Consider the following 17,834-nt stretch of genomic DNA (forward strand, 5'->3'; position numbering starts at 1 on the left):
TAGCTAAATGCATTCATCATTACGCTATACAGGCAAATATAAATTAATTTTATTAATTGATTTGACAGTCACTTTGTGGTAAATTCTATCCATTTTTTATTAATGTTTTACTAAGTAAATACTACTTTTTCTTAAAATCTACTATGACACGTGTTTCGATGTATGTCGCACCATTTTACGGTGTTTAAAAATGATGCGGGATGCAAAGAAACATTTTTCACAGTAGATTTTAAGAAAAAGTGGTATTTACTAAGAAAAACATTAATTAAAAATTACTATTTTTTGACATCTCATCAAAGGTGAAGAAGAATATGGAAATCTGGGCATTAACAGGTCTGATGATCGTCATAGGTTGGTTTAGGTGATCACTTTACAAACAAAAAATAATATAAAAATAACTCCTGTCATTGGAGATAATCCAGATTTTGTAAACAAGTATCTAAACACACTTAAAGTTGTGAATATAATTAAGTTTTTTTTTCAATCACTAAATAAAAACCATGTCTTGTATATTCTTTAAGGAATTCACTTCAATGTCTGATGCGGTGTTCTGTATACTTTTTGGTAGAGACAAGAATGAGAAATAAGAAAGAAAACACTTTCAATTAAAATCCATTGTAAACTTTGCTACGGATTCACTTAATGTAATTTCCTTAATGGTTCCATATGCTAGCCCAAAATACAAGAGCCGCTTTTCTGGGGTCCTACTGCAAATACCCCGTCACATTTCAGCCAATTTATTAATGTTGACATACCCTAATTGGATGAGGGAAACAACAGTTGCGAGAAAGAGAGAGAAGAAATGGGGAGGGGGAAAGAAAGAAATGAGTCGTTCGGTTTCAAACGCCTCTACAACTGAAAAAACAAAACAAAAGTGATCTATCTTATTTTTTGAACATGGCCAACTTAGTGATATAATGCAAAAAGTGATACAGGTACTCGTAAGATAAGCCATAAGTGATATATCGTGGGTATACTGGCAAAAAACGTTAATTTCAAAATATGTAATTTTGACTTGGTGATAAAGTTTGCAACGTTCTTTAAACTGACAAAATACAATAAGTAGTTTGAAATATTATTTACAACATTTTGAGTGTGTCCAAATACTTGTTCACAAAATCTGGATGAGCTCAAATTACAGGAGTTATTTTCATATTATTTTTTGACGTCTCATCATGTGTGTGATTATAATCCAGGATACGGACCTCACATACTAATAAAAGAGTTTCTGCTAAAAAAAAGCTTCTTTTCATCTCACCAATAGATGTCTCTAGTGAAGTTCTAGTGATTCAAGAATAATGTTTCAAAATTGGTTCATATATATAAAATTTTCAAGAATTTGAGTAGTGTGGTTGTCAATAATATCAAAAGTGAAAATTATAATTTCAGTCGTTTTTCATGTATGTGTTTATAATCCAGAGTGTCTGCTCAATAAAAAGCTTCTTTTCATCTCTTGTGAAGTTCTAGTGATTCAAAAACAATTATAGAACTTCCAAGAATTTGAGTAGTGTGATTGTCAATAATGGGTAGAATACACGTGTGTAAAGTGATCACTCAAACCAACCTATGACGGTCGTCAGCCCCGTAAAAGCCCAGACTTCCATATTCGTTATTCATCTTTGATGAGATGTCAAAAAATAATTGAAATATCATATTTCTGTGGTTTCATTTTCATCTTTAAGTTTGATAACGGGTATTTTATTCAGACTTAACGTTTTAAATAACAGGGATTATAATAATAACAGGGAAAAGCTAACGCTTTTTGCCAGTAAACCCAGTATATGATAACCCAACCGATATTTTTTGTACATTAAAAGCATAGTTTACTTTGTGGTAATACAAAATAACTTTATTCTTATCATTTATTGTTCACTTTGTGTAATACTACATTTAAACATTATTATAAGAATTTGAGAGAGCTCAAAGTAAAATTTTGCAGTCTTCTGAAATGTCAATTAGCATAGTTAAGTGGTGTATCGAACAGATTAATTAAAACAAACCTTTTTTTGTTGTATTTTCGTAAAAAGTTTTGTAAAATCTTTTTTTTATTAGTTATGGCACAAAATAATATTTATAATGACCTTATTTGGGCTCAATCAAAGATTTTACTCTTCTTGGCATCAATTCTGTAAGGTTTTGGCACGTGGATGCCATTTTTTCGTCTCGATACCATACCTGAATTATGGACAAAATGAGCTTTTTCACCGTAGTGCAATCAATTTTGGAGAGCCGATTCTTACAGATTGCCGATAGATTTTCAATAAGGTTTATGTCTGGCAAAATTCTTGACCAGTCTAACACAGTTCATTATTTTTTGTGAAAATTTTCAATTTTTTTTTGGATTTATGGCAAGGAGTTAAATCCTGCTGAAATATTCCATAACCATTTGACCTTCGTTTTTGTATCTCGGGTAGTATCTTTTCCAGTAGAATTGGGTGAAACTTCTCGCTATTCATCGTATTAGTCACTGAAAGATCCAACCCTGGTCTATAATACGAGTTACACCCCCAAAACATTTTTTAGAGGGTGTTGAAAATACGAAAAAAAAGTTTTTTTCAATTGATCCGTTCGATACTGTATGATTGGATCGATGCGAATATGGTCAAATAAATGGATAATGTAATAGTTAGGTTAGTTTAGTTAAAGTTTAGTTTCTTACAAAAATGTAGTATTAATGAATTTTCGTGTAAAGATTGCGATGGAAAATATATGCTTTCCATTTTTCTTTTATTTTTAAACTCCACCCCTTGAATAATCCCCCTCTCCTTTACTCACCCCTCTCCTTATTTATAAAAATGTTTTTATTTATTACGTTTAAATTATTATGTAGACGCGAAGATGGAAGCTTAGCTTCCGAAACTAATAGTCATAAATAAGCTCAAGAAACTTCTCGCTATTCATCATGTTAGTCACTAAAAGATCCAACCCTGGTATATATATAATACGAGTTACACCCCCAAAACATTTTTTAGAGGGTGTTGAAAATACGAAAAAAAAGTTTTTTTCAATTGATCCGTTCGATACTGTATGATTGGGTCGATGCGAATATGGTTTAATAAATGGATAATGTAAAAGTTAGGTTAGTTTAGGTAAAGTTTAGTTGAACTAGCTTTAGTGCTGTATTTGTATCGATAAGATAATAAGGACAAAGATATGATTAAAATTTTTGTTTTTGTTGTGATAAGTGTTTTTTCTTTAAAAAAAACAAGAGAAATTTGGAACAGAACTAACTAACTAACTAACTAACCATCACACCGCTTCCCCGCAGGGGTAGGCATAGAGAATAGAGCGCCACACTACTCTGTTCTTGCAAACATTCTTCGCCTCTTCCACGTTCATGCATCTCCTCATATATACCCGCCAATTGATACGACTCCTAACCTGACCACTTTCAAGTATTTGGCATACCTGAAGGTGCCATGTTTTTCTCGGTCTTCCTCTGCTTTTTTTCCCACTGACATTCGCTTCACAAATTAGTTTTACCGTTCCTACCTCACTCATTCGTTTTACATGTCCAAACCATCTCAACACACCTTTCTTAATTTTATCGATAATTCTTATCTCAGCTTTGCATTCCTTCCTTATTTCACTATTGGGACATCTATCAAACATCGTTTTGTCGCACATTCTTCTGAGAGATCGCATTTCGACTGCATTCAGTCTACTTTCATCCTTGGAACAGAACGGCTCAAATATTACAAGAGCATATAAGATAGAATATCTAAAAACTCTCGAGAATAAGTAATTCGTCTTGTAACCTTCCTCAAAGTTGGGCCTTAAGTAATTTATTTTCTTCTTTTACGGCTTAGTTTCGCAATTTTAGTTCCAAAACGTATGTTTTATAAGTCAAAATCTGTGCAGAGAACGGTTATGTGTGCAAGATAACGCCAAAAGTAAACGTGTGTTGCTTAACCGTCATTGAAATTCCAGGCTCCAGTTTTTTTGGTTTGTCTATTTTTAAAAACATTTGTGTAAAAAAAAAAATATAAAATGATTTCAAAAAAATACTAAAGGTTTGCCATGAAGTTGGATGAAAATTAATGTTAGATTATCACCATAAAAATATCAATTATTTCAGAACACTTATTTTTTTTTTACTAATGTAAACACAATTAGTTTCGAGAAAATCTACAGTTCTTTGAAATAAGCTAATAAGTTTCAATTTATAAACTAAAAAATTGTGCTCAAATAATTTATTGAAATTGAAATTGTTTTTTTATAAATTTAAATATTATTCCATTAAATTTATGCTTAATTAATATGTGAATATATTAATTTAGCATTAACATATTCACAAATATTAATTATATATAAATTTAAAAAAATATAAAAGAGTAGTCTGGGTATTTACAGGGCTTACGACCTACTATATGCTGGTTTAAATGATCACTGTATACAGTGTAACATTCACTATTCTAGACATAATTTATAATCACACCACTCGAATTTAACTCATATAATTCAGACTTCGCTATATGTATGAGATCACGGCAGCATTAATGGTTGATTTGAGCAAGCTTTTTATTTAACAGAGTTTTTTTTGTTACATATGATAGATCCTTTTCGAATTACTTTACATACAGGGACCCTGAAAACGTGATGCATAATTTTTATTTAAAAAAAGAGAACCATGTGTGTTTTGAGAACTAAGTCCGCGACACGGGACCAAAACCCGACACTAAAGCTTATAATTTATTTTTTAGCAACATTTTGGATGTGTTCAAATCCGTGTTCACAAATGTTGGATTCTCCACATAGGTTTTCGCATTGTGACATCTCAACATAGATGAAGAATAATTCTCCTTTTTCTATGTTAACATGTAAAAATCTTAAAATAGCTCCAAAAGGAATAACACCCAGTTATGTGACCAAGAATTTGGACACGCCTAAAATTTTGTCAGTAAAAATATGTTATTTCCAACATTTTGAGTGTGTCCAAATACTTGTTCACAAAATCTGGATTATCTCCAATTACAGGAGTTATTTTAAATAACTCCTGTAATTGGAGATAATCCAGATTTTGTGAACAAGTTTTTGGACACACTCAAAATGTTGTAAATAAATTGTCTGGTCAAATTATAAGCTTAAATAATAAAAATGAAAATGGTATTTTCTCGCGTTTCTCATGTGTGTGATTATAATCCAGGATTCGGACCTCACATACTAATATAAGAGTTTCTGCTTAGTAAAAAGCTTCTTTACATCTCACCAATAGATGTCTCTAGTGAAGTTCTAGTGATTTAAGAACAAGGATTCTAAATTGGTTCATTTATACAGAATTTCCAAGAATTTGAGTAGTGTGGTTGTCAATAATGTGTAGAATTGGTGAATGTTACACGTGTGTAAAGTGATCACTTAAACCAGCCTATGACGGTTGTCAGCCCCGTAAATGCCCAGACTTCCATATTCTTCTTCATCTTAGATGAAATGTCAAAACATAATATATGTTATTTCATTTAAGTTAATTGATTTTAACTAAAAATACGCTATATTTTGGACGGATTTGGAATTATTGACTAAATAAAATTTATGGCAGCCGAGCAATTTGTATCGAAAATAAACAGCGAATCGTACCATTAATCAGAGTGGTCTTATATTTCATGTTTAAACTAGCTATAGTAATTTTGTACGGAAACCACATCTGGTAGAAATTAATATTTATTATTATTTAAATAACAATACTGAAGGAAAAACAATTTATTATGAACGTTAAATGTAAAACCCTTATGGTTTATTGGCGCTTAAATGGAGTAATTTACGTTAGAAGAAATTATGAACTCATTTCCTACCGACATTTTGATGGTATCAGCATGCAAAATATTATAATAGAAAGCGTGTAATGCTATTTATGTACATAAGTTATGAAACCCGTCGAACCTTTCATGAAAATGCTAAGTGAAATGGATTTGATTTTTATTTTTATTTTCAGCAAAAACTTTTTGACATCTCAACAAAGTTAGCATTTGGAAGGTTGGCCCGTTTATCGTAGACAACGTTACCTAGGCCATGCCTTTGGATCGTCTTTCCTTTCTGTAGCATCCATGATTTTTTTGATCTTCCTTTGAATGTCTTGTTTTGTTTAACTAAAAATAACTAAAAATATTTCAAAAATCTTACCCTCCCATATCCAACAGTATATTGTACAAATAATACTTTAAATAAAATCCTCGATAGCTCAAATTCAAAAATAGATTTATTACAAAAATGTGGTATTTATGAAATTTCGTGTGGAGATTGCGATGGAAAATTTATGCTTTCCATTTTTTTTTTTTTTTTAAACTCCACCCCTTGAATAATCCCCCTCTCCTTTACTTACCTCTCTCGTTGTTTAAAAAAATGTTTTTATTTATTATGTTCAAATTATTATTTAGACCTGAAGATGGAAGCAAAAAAAAACAAGTGTTATATATTACGAATATAAATATATATATATATATATATATATATATATATATATATATATATATATATATATATATATATATATATATATATATATATATATATATATATATATATATATATATATATATATATATATATATATATATATATATATATATATATATATATATATATATATATATATATATATATATATATATATATCGCTTGTATACAAAGATAACTCTTGTTTATTTCAAAATCGAAATAATTTATTACCTTAATGTTTCAAAAACAAGTTTCATTAATAGCCTCATAAAATAAATATATGATACATTAAAATTAAGTACTGTTTTAAAAGTTATAATTACGTGTCATATTTGTTACAGACGTTTAAATGTTGGACCTGTCTTAGATAAGCTTTATCCAGTGCCTTCTATATCAAGTACAAAACTTGCCAGAGATTTTGTAAAAATTAGTTCCTTTTGGTAAACCGATTTTCGGCGTTTTTCGGTTATTGATTCAATGAAATTTCTGTTTCTGTTAGTGTTATTAGATTTTTATTAATAAGATTTACGTGAACATTTGAAAATATTTTCTTGGCGATATTTTATTTGAGAAAAAAAAATTGGCTATAGTTGACCGTTTTCATGGCCAATGAAGGTCGTAATATTTTTTAAAACCCCATTTTCTATTTTTCCACTATTTATCTTCTTCAAACATTTTATTCGAGTAAAAGAAAATATTTTTACTTTTATTTTAAAACAAAATGTATTGAATGTTTTTTTTTCTTTGGTTCCAGGTATGCAACAAAATGATCCAGTAGCTGTAAATTAACTAAATCAAACCGTAAGTGAATGCAATTCTGTATTATCATCAATTCTGTAGTACCGACAAATATTATGATACCAAATATATCATCACTCTACGGCCAAAATCAAACCAATTAAACAAATTGAATTATAGGAGATGAAACAAACTTTTAATATTATTTATTTCAATCGATTGAAACATTTGATAAAATACGAATGTGAAGCTAAGTAAATACTTATTACGAACTTTAGTTTAGAATATGTGATGAGCCGTCAAATACATTATATTTTACATTTCGATATAAAATATGAAGGTAATTTAAAAATCGTTAAAAATGTTAATATCAAAAGGTAGCTTCAAAAAAAGATAGGAAAAAATAGAAAAGAAGAAAAGATATTGGTACGGTTATCAGTGTTGTTTACCTTAACCAAACCTTGTAGTTTGTGTACCAGATACTAATTTAAATGAATCCTTTAAGAAATGTAACTAAATATGCTTATAACTATATTTATTCCATGAGATGGAGTTTGCAGATATATGTGATAATAGAATATTATAAACAATATAAAAATACATGTTAACATATTTAAAAAATATGAATTACTAAGCGACATTTTAGTAAAATACTTCCTCACTCATTTTTTTGGTTAGTTGAAAGAGATTGCTTTGTTTCAATAAGCCAGTGTACATATATTCTGTAAAACAAGTTTAAAATAATAAATTATTTGTTTAAAATAACTAATGTGAATGAATAATTGGATGCGATTTATGTCTGTAGAGAAGATTGGTTTAATTCCTGTCAGTTGAAAAATGAATTAAAGAAGTATTTATATTCAATTGGTCTAGGGGTTTGTGGAATATTTATCACATCAACCTTCCTTTTTCTTACTTTTGTACCCATATAAAAGCCTCCGAAGGTTTTGTTAGGAATTTCTGAAAATTAAAAAAACATTTTTTACTTTCAGTTTTCGGAATATTTAAATCAAACTTGTAATATATATAAAGGATTCCTCAGATATTTTCGAACATTGGTTTCAGTGTTTTTACATTCTCAAGTCCTGAATCACTGAAAGGCATTGAAATAATTCCTTCAGGAATCACTTGCTGCGCTCACGGCACTTTTATTTTCTTCCCTTGTGACACCTGTTGTCGAATGCATTTCAAAATGCATTTCCCTTTCCAACTGTTTCCTGGATTCCTACTAACTTTGCAGCTGTAAAAATAAATAGATCACAGCTTTTTAAACCTGAAAAGTGTATTGAAAAGTCTAACACTATTCATAAGTTATACTTTTCAAAAAAAAACATTTCTCAGAATTAAAAGGAGCTTTTTTTAGAGACATTTTATGATAATAGGTATATTCATAGAAAAATGAGGCATATTTTTTAAAAAATAAATTTCATGCATTACAGATTTATTTACAAGTTTACAAATATTTGAGATAAAAAATATTTAATTATTCCATGTTCCTTGAAAAACTCTGATTTATGGAACAATAACGTTGAATCTCACTTTCTTTACAAAAACACGATTTTTTTTATAACTTAATAAACTCACAAATAAATAATCTTATTTTATACATAAATTTAATAAATAAACCAAAATAAAATAACCTTAAAATATAAAAACAATAGAAAAAACACAAAATTGATAACAAAATGAAAAATTATCTCCTTATTTATAAAACAGTTATTTAATTTATTATGTTTATGTTATTATTGAGACCTGAAGATGGAAGCTAAGCTTCCGAAACTAGTGTTCAAGGTTTTTTTTTAAAGGTCCCGGAACTCACTTCATTTTAAGCTTTTTACTAAAAAAAATAGTTACAGAACCATATTTATTCAATTTGACGAATTATAAAAATTCAGATTGTAATTACGTAAGCGCAAACATTGTTTCGTCTATAACAACTAAAGAAAGATAAAAATGGTTGCGTATTTGTAATCAGCCTTGCGATAAAGTCTCTAAGCAATCGATAAATTACTTTACATTTATATTTTTACAAAAACGTATGCATTTTTTGTACTTACTGTAGCTAAAAAAAATAGACTTATTTTAATTTGAAAAAAAGTTTGAACATCTTGGAGATTTTGTCGATTCTTTTAAGCATTGCTTTGAAGCGAGTTTATTTGTGAAAGGTTTGTATTGCCTTAAGCTTTGGAGTCAGTAACGTAGTACGTTCCTATAAAGCAGACTTGACGGTACTGCTAGTAACTTCCTATAAAACAGACTTGAAGATAGGTACTGCCGAGATTCAATCTGACTGCAAATCGTATATTTCGACATCAGTACTTACCAGTTTACTTTCATTCCCAATGTATATTTTTTCCTTTTTATGCTCAAAACTTCTTATACAAAACAAAAAATTAAAAACAAAAAGCATAAAAAATTTCACTTTTTATTGTTGTTCGAAAATCAATTTTTTACACTGAAAGTCAGGAATTTTTCCGTAGTATTTTTTTTATATATATCGTAGTCGTATAGGAAAAAGCGACCAACTAACAAAACGTAAAATGTTCAGGAGGGCTATTTAAATCACTTGTGTTTGGCAGGAAAATAAACATCAATAGTCATTTTTAACAAGTCAACATATTATACATCCAAGTTTAAAATCACTTTAGATTTTTTTCAGGGCAATATTAAGCTAGTAAGATATATCAATAATCAAGTTTTGGTAAAAAATGCACTTGGTCATTTTCTCCTGTATGATGATATTTTATTGAGCTTTGTATTGGGTAAAGCAAATGGTCCAATTGACCTCATATGCATGTGGTGCTTTGTACACAAAGCTCCCTAGATCTTGTGGTAACATTATGCAAATGTACTCAAAGTTTCCCTAAGACAATGCAATGCATGCTTAGACCAAGCTCGTGTCGGAAGCAAGTTCGAAACATCTTATTTACGTTTCCAAAGCTCAGTGGCGTATCTAAGGATGTCATATCATACCATGTTTTCTTACGAATGACCATTCGTAAGAAAACGTAATATGTCTCAAATATCTCAATTTTTTTATAATTTTTCAAATTTATACATACATACATTCAAACCGCAAAAATTCATACGGTTCATAAATTATAAAAGGTAAGAATGAAAAAATACAAATATAAATATCACAAAATGAAATGATGTGACATATGGTAGTAAATATATGGTATATGGTAAATATAAAATTACATGTATACAAACACATATATACGCACACAAATATGCAAATATATATGTTAAAACATTTACAAATATTATTTTTTGACATCTCATCAAAGATGAAGAAGATTATGGAAGTCTGGGCATTTACGGGGCTGACGACCGTCACATGCTGGTTTAAGTGATCACTTCACACACATGAAACATTCACCAATTCTACGCATTATTGACAACCACACTACTCAAATTCTTCAAATTATTCAAATTGGAGATTATCCAGATTTCGTGAACAAGTGTATGGACACACTTAAAATGTAATTATTTACATGTTTTTTAAATTAACCCATTTATTAGTCGTTAATGTTCCGGTCATCATTTAACATCGATTTTTTTATATGGAATTAATTCCTAGAAAAAATATGTTTTTCCTTCTATGCAGTTGTGATTTATGTAAATTGTCAATTCATGTATTTTATTTCGTCTTTTTTTGTCTTTTTTAAGAAAAGAGAAATATTCGTGTTTTAACTTTATACAAAAATACTTCAATTTCATACTATTTCTGTGAGCCTAAGCCGTCCCGTGGTTAGTGTCGCGGACTCTTAAGTCAGAGTTTCTTGGATTGTTTCCACTGTACCACAATTTGATACCTTTTTTCTAATAATGAGCCGCTTAGGCTCACAGAAATAGTATAAAATTGAAGTATTTTTGTAAATAATAAAAACAATGCATAAAAAATTCCCTTTTTATAAAAAAAAATCATGAACGTTTGAAATTAAAATATTTGTGTAAATAATAAAAACACAAATATTTCTCTTTAGTAAAATAAAAATAAAATAAGATAAACCAACCATTTGAAAAATCGTGCACAAGATGTTTTTAATTGTAGCATAAATATATCTTAAAAGCATAAATATAAATTTTTGTAGTGTGGCTGTCAATCATGGGTAAATTTAAGCCGAGGTAAATTTTCCATACTCATTTTCATTTTGAAAGGTACAAAATATTTAAATAATACTGTATTAAGTTAAAGTTTATTTTAATATTTTTATGCATATCGCTCACTCTTTTCAACGACGTCTTTTATAAAAAAAACTTGATTTTTCAGGAGATCGTTTTTAAAGTCATAAAATATAATAAAGTGTATTGAAAGTAAATATCAAGACACTTATTAAACTTTTTACTGTGCAACAGATCTTTTAAGGTAAAACCTGAAGGTTTTTTCCCCATTTGAAAATTTTTAAATTTATGTTAAATTTAAATTAAACAATACATTTTCTTGGAAATGCAAAAACAACTCTTTCTGCCCTGAAGCGGGTAAATATGAAGTCGAAATATGCCGCTTTAGCTGGGATATAGAACATTTTCTGGGCATTCCGAAAACATGGACAGCTGAAAATTGTTGATATATAACGTTGTTGAAAGGAGTTAGCGATTTGTCATTTTATAAATACGATAAATAGATTATCTCAGTTGAGACACCTAAACAATATATTTTATTAAGATTGAAATTGAGTTATGTAGCTAAATGTACTAAAATGTTTTATTCTCTAACCAATTTATATATGGAGTTTAATCATGTTATGCTTTAGTTAGTGAATGTCTTGAACAAGTCTTGGTAACACGGTGAAGGAGACGTTACTTGCATGTTCGGTGTTTAACTTGCTTTAAAGTTACAGGTATCCAAGCTCATTCTCTAACTTAGTAACGTCTGGAATTACTTCTTAGCTAAGATATTAGAATGAGATTTATTATTATTCGAAACTTAGCATGTAGCGTTTAATGCGGCATGAAAATCTAGCTTGATTAAACTCGAAGTGCTATTGGGTTGATGCAAAAGTTATGACCGTTTTTTATGATCCCAGGTAAAAAAAAATTTTTTTCTAAAATTATGAAAAATATCTTCTTTTTTATGATTCCATTGTATAAAGGATGCTTTTCCTCTACTTTCAATTCAGTTTTGGCCTAGCCAGAGTACAGTAATGACCCCTTGTATTTTTTCAAAATGTCGCTCGATAAAGTGCATTTACGTCATTGTTTACTTTATGAATTCCGTAAAGACAATACCGCGAGTGTGGCAACCAAAAACATTTGTGAAGTGTATGGAGCAGATGTCATCAAAGTTCGACAGGTACGAAGATGGTTTACAAAATTCCGATCTTGAGATTTTTCACTCATTAATAAACCACGTACCGAGCGGGCATTGAAGTCTGATGACGACAAGTTTAAAGTCATAATTGACACCAATCCACGTCTAATCATCAGGGAGATTGTGTCAATGATGGGAGTCAACCAAACAACCGTATTAAGACATTTGAAGCGTATGGAAATGGTTTCGCGGTACGACGTTTGGATACCTCATCAATTGTCGGCTGCCAATTTATTGGATCGTGTTTCAACGTGCGTTGCTTTGAGTGCGAGACAAAAACATGAACCTTTTTTGCATCGTTTGGTGACGGGAGATGAGAAGTGGGTCGTGTACAACAACGTGACAAGAAAAGGACATTGGGCTATACCTGAACAAGCCCCATTAACAACTTCGAAGGCCGAAATCCATAAAAAAATTTAAACTTTGTGTTTGGCGGGATGATAAGGGTATTGTGTATTTTGAACTCTTGGAACACGATCAGACAAGTACAGTAGAACGATATTGTCAGCAATTATCTAAATTGAACATGGAACTTCAAAAGGATAGACCAGAATTGGTAAAAAGAAAAGGGGTAGTGTTTCATCACGACAACGCGCGACCACATGTGGCTATGATGATCCAACACAAGCTAAATGATTTAAATTGAGATGTTATCAAGCATCCACCGTATTCTCCAGATCTTGCTCTTTCTGATTTTCATTTATTCCGATCACTGCAAAAAAAATTAAATGATGAAAAAAATTATACAATAGAGCAGGTAAAAACATCCCTTACTTCATTTTTCGCATCAAAATCCACGGAATTTTTTACTACTGGTATTAATAAGCTGATAGAAAGATGGGAGAAGGTTATAAGAACTGATGGAAATAAAATAATTTATTAAATAAATAATACATATTAAAAAAAAAATTAAAAAAATTATATGTAAAAAACGGTCAAAACTTTTGCATCAACCCAATAATTTGTGCATCAGAATTATACTGGAGCAAGTCCTTAGATTCAACTTATATATATATCGCTCACTCCTTTCAAGAACGTCATAAATCAAAAACCTTAATTTTTCAGGAGAACGTTTATAAAGCTTAAAAATATAACACAATGTATTAAAAATAAACATCAAGCCACTTATTGAACTTTTTACTATGCAACAGACCTTTTTAGGTAAAACCCGAAGGTTTTTTCTCCATTTGAAAAATATTCGGTATATTTAAAAAAAAAATTAAACTATACCTTTTCTTCAAAAAGCAAAAACAACATTTCATGCCCTGTAGCGGGTATATATTAAGTTAAAAATATGCCTCTTTTGCTGGGATATAGTACATTTTCTGGGCATTCCGAAGACTTGACTGACTGAAAATTGTCAATTTTTGATTTATGACGTTCTTGAAAGGAGTGAGCGATATGTGAGTTGAATCTTAGGACTTGCTATCATTAGAGAGTCATAATGATATCATTAAAGAGAGAATGATATCATTTGAGGGAGAAGAGACAATCTTACTGATAATAAATTTGGTATTTGTTTTGGTTATATAACACTTCTTATAATTCATCGTTCACTTTATGTAATACCACTTAAAATACTACTTCATCACTACCGGTTTAAAAATTACATTTCATCAACCATCAGGTTAAATAAAGACTAAAATATTGTATTTTTTCTTGAATGTTTTCGCAGATACTTTGTGGCACATTTTATAAACTTTATAAAATTAAAAAAACTTTGTTTTAATATAAGAAAGTGGTTAAAACAATGTTGTTTAATTTTATAAAGTTTAAAATGAAATAACTACGTTCTCCTGTTTATATAAAACTATTTTTTTATTATGATTATTCTTTAAAAGAGAGAGAAAGTCGGTAAAGGAATCACAATGGGAATATTTTTAAAAAGCTTAAAAGTTTATCGATTGATATCGGTTTATATATAAAAAGTGGTATGTGCCGAAACCATATTATACTATACCTACATAGGCGAGTTGACGGTGGATTATTTTACATGAATTAATTTTTACTAAAACTAAAAAAAAAAATAAAGCACTTTCGAGTTTATTAATGTAAACACGACTAGTTCGAGAATTCTAAATTTTCTCATAAACAGTTGAAAATACAAAAAGATGTTTTTTTCACTCGTTGATTTTGTAGTTTACTGAAGTAGATTGAACATTTATGGTTTTCGAAACCAGTTGTGTTTAAATTAATAATCTCAATATTTTGCAGGTGTTTTATTTTTTTTAAATTTTAATCGTCATGATATTCCACAACGTTTATATTTCTGCACGTAGATGGAAGCATCTGCAATCATCATGAAGCATCTGAAACTAGTCGTGATTTACGTTTATTATTTTGTCAGAATTTTTGTCCGCCTCCGTAGTGTAATGGTCAGCACGCTAGGCTACCGTTCTGGAGGTCCCGGGTTCGATTCCCACGGGGGGTAAAATAAATGTAAGTGATTTTTTTCACTGTAATATTTATTCAATATTAGCATGGACTGGTACCTGAAGCGGAGGGCTGATCACCTTTCCTTCATGTGTAAACGATCAAGATAACACTGCGTTTATATGACACAGTGCCCTATGCACCATTGGGGTGCGGATAAGGGTTTTATTATTATGATTATTATTATTTTGTCAGAATTTACGACTATAACATTTGTATTTAAATCGTCATCTTATTCCACAAAGTTATGACCAAATCGAGAAATAAGCTAGAATTATATGTGTCAATGAATGTAATATTTAATAATAAATATCAGTTCTTATATATATAAACCATACAAACATACCACTTTTACAAAAGGCCTAGAAAGATGTAAAAAAAAATTACAATATATATTATGTTTAATATTTTGTCAGAATTTACATCAACCAAAATATGAATTACGCCAAACTTTGTATAACTTCAACAATGGAGCTTGATGAGTTACCCCAAATTTTACGTTTTAACTCAGGAAGGGTTGATAAACCTAAAACATAAACATCTATAACTAAGTGAAGCCATCCTGCAAAGCATCGCTCGCTCCATACAAAATTCACTGCAATCATTAAAAAGAAAAACCACATTTTAATAATCACTTTGGTCTTACAAAATTTCATCCATCTAATTGAATATGTATAAAATGTGTCGGGTTGTGGTCCCGTTAGTGTCGCGGACTCTTGAGTCAGGGTTTCTCGGTTCGAACTCACTCACCACAATTTGATACCTATTTCTATTAATGAGCCGCTTCGGCTCACAGAAATAGTATAAAATAGTACTATTTATAACTTCTTGGTGCGAAGTGGGTGGCTCGATAATTTGGGGGCCACACGAGCTGAAGTACTCTTTTATGGAAGAGAAAGTCCGAAAGAAGTTTCTGAGGTATCTTTACATGAGAGAGTATGGCTATTATCCTTGGTTCCACTCGACCGAGTTTCTCCAAGGTATGCTTGGCTACAAGACTAGAAGGAATGTGTATTTGATTACGCATTTTTATCGATTGTTGCGCGGTATGATCGATAATCCTGAAATTATCCGGAGCATTGGTTTGTATGTTCTCAATAGTTACCTAAGACAGCGTCAGCATAGATTGTTTCATATTCCTATACACAGGACCAATCTGCCGATGGTTATGCCTGTAGGAAGAGCTACCGCTATGTTGAACAATATCTCATTGGATATTGATCTGTTCCATGTGTCTGAAGGAGTTTTCCGAAGCTGGATTCTTCTACAATTTTAGCAATAGTATTCTTGCATATTTTCGATTTTAATGTTTTTTAATGTATACGCATTAAATTTAAGTTTGTAATGTGTGTATTCATTGTAAATAATTAAATCGAAATTGAAAATGAAATTTAAGTATTTTTGTATGTTATTAAAACACAAATATTTCTCTTTAAATATAAAAAGATATTCATATCTTTGTTCCGGTTAAGGAGATGCGTGTAGTTTTTTTAGAGCTTGAAGTAAAATAGAAACGATTCAAAGCGGAAGTCATGTTATATTCATTTAAAACTGATTACCACTTTTAAATGAATTGTTTTAATTTACCAGTATTTTGTTATATTATGATAATTCTTGGAATCCCTTTCTTGCGAGAATTAATAAAATTACGATGTTCAATTTTTTTCCATTGAAGAAAAAAATGGAATAAAACTAGATTGAAAAAATATATTATACAAGTAAAAAAAAAAGTGTAAAAAGTAAAAAAAAGTGTAAAAAAACTAATTGTATTAAAAAGTATGATTTTTTTAAAACCAATTTAAACCAAAGGAAAATTTAAGTAAAAGCCGTCTACTTTCATTCTTTCTTTTTTCAACTCCATGCTTTATTTCAATTCATTAGGGTTGTTAGCAGGATTTTTTTTTGTGAACTTACAGTTTGTCTCGGTAGTGTAATGGCAAAGGGTATATCTGTCAATTTTTTAATTTTCTAAGTTTGTCCCACAAAATGTCTAAAATAGTGTATTTCATAATCTGGCAAATGTATATAACTGTAGTTGCAATACTTATTTAGTTTTATTGAGATATGTACATGCAAATACACATATAACAAATGAGTTATTTAATTTCACAAGTTCGTTTTTGTTCTCCTGTAAAATTTGGTCTGAGACAGATATACCCTTCGCCTTTACACTACCGATCTTTTGTGCGAGTGTTTTTGCCTAGAATTTTCACTCATGAATTACATGAAATTATAGTAACTTTAAACATAAAGAGTAAATCCACTCACAAGTAGGCAAAGGCTATGAACTTGAATAAAGTTGAAGCCTGAGTAGGGACATGATAAACGGTGTTGCATAAGCCGTAGCTAGATTTCAGAATCACTTGGACGTTAGGTTATTAAAAAAAATACGATATTTTGTTTGGTTTATTTTATATTTAAACCAATAGTTACTGTCGAGTTTGTAAAACACGTTACAAGTTTAAAAGCAAAAAAAAGTATTTAAACCAATAGGTACTGTCATGCTTGCATTACATGTAACAAGTTTGCCAACAAAAATAGTATTTGAACCAACAGATACTGTCGTATTTATATTACATGTATCAAGTTTAACAACAGATAATATTATTTAAACATAAAAGTACTGTCGAATTTGTATTACGTATAACAAGTTTTACATCAGAAAACAGTAAAATCATCCTTCGCCTTTAACATTACATGTTTCGCGCAAGATTCCAGTTAATTTCAGCGGAAAATGGTTTAGTTTCGCTGGTATGAAAATGGCCGCAAGGCATCTTCCGGTCTGTAGTAAGTATGGATCCTTCTTCCTGCCGTATCGTGTAGGACGCATAGTAACACGGTCTTTCTAGCTGTGGTATTACGGAATGTAGCGGAAATATTCCGAATCCCGAGGTGGCATTCCGGAAACACAATG

General features: G+C 30.0%; 1 protein-coding gene across 1 annotated transcript in view; it reads left to right on the forward strand.

Moving 5' to 3' along the window:
* LOC148312741 (alpha-2C adrenergic receptor-like) overlaps positions 1-7,228 on the forward strand; it is a 148,558-nt gene extending 141,330 nt beyond the window's left edge. The window contains exon 4 of the mRNA XM_088274632.1: positions 7,187-7,228. Coding sequence (XP_088130758.1) covers positions 7,187-7,210 — 24 coding nt within the window. The 3' untranslated portion in view covers positions 7,211-7,228. The remainder of the gene's footprint in view (positions 1-7,186) is intronic.
* The last annotated feature ends 10,606 nt before the right edge of the window (positions 7,229-17,834 follow it).

The sequence above is a fragment of the Brachycentrus maculatus genome, unplaced genomic scaffold (assembly GCF_059751285.1).
Source record: "Brachycentrus maculatus isolate JH-2025_06_01 unplaced genomic scaffold, ASM5975128v1 h1tg000034l, whole genome shotgun sequence".
In the NCBI taxonomy this organism is placed as follows: Eukaryota; Metazoa; Arthropoda; class Insecta; order Trichoptera; family Brachycentridae; genus Brachycentrus; species Brachycentrus maculatus.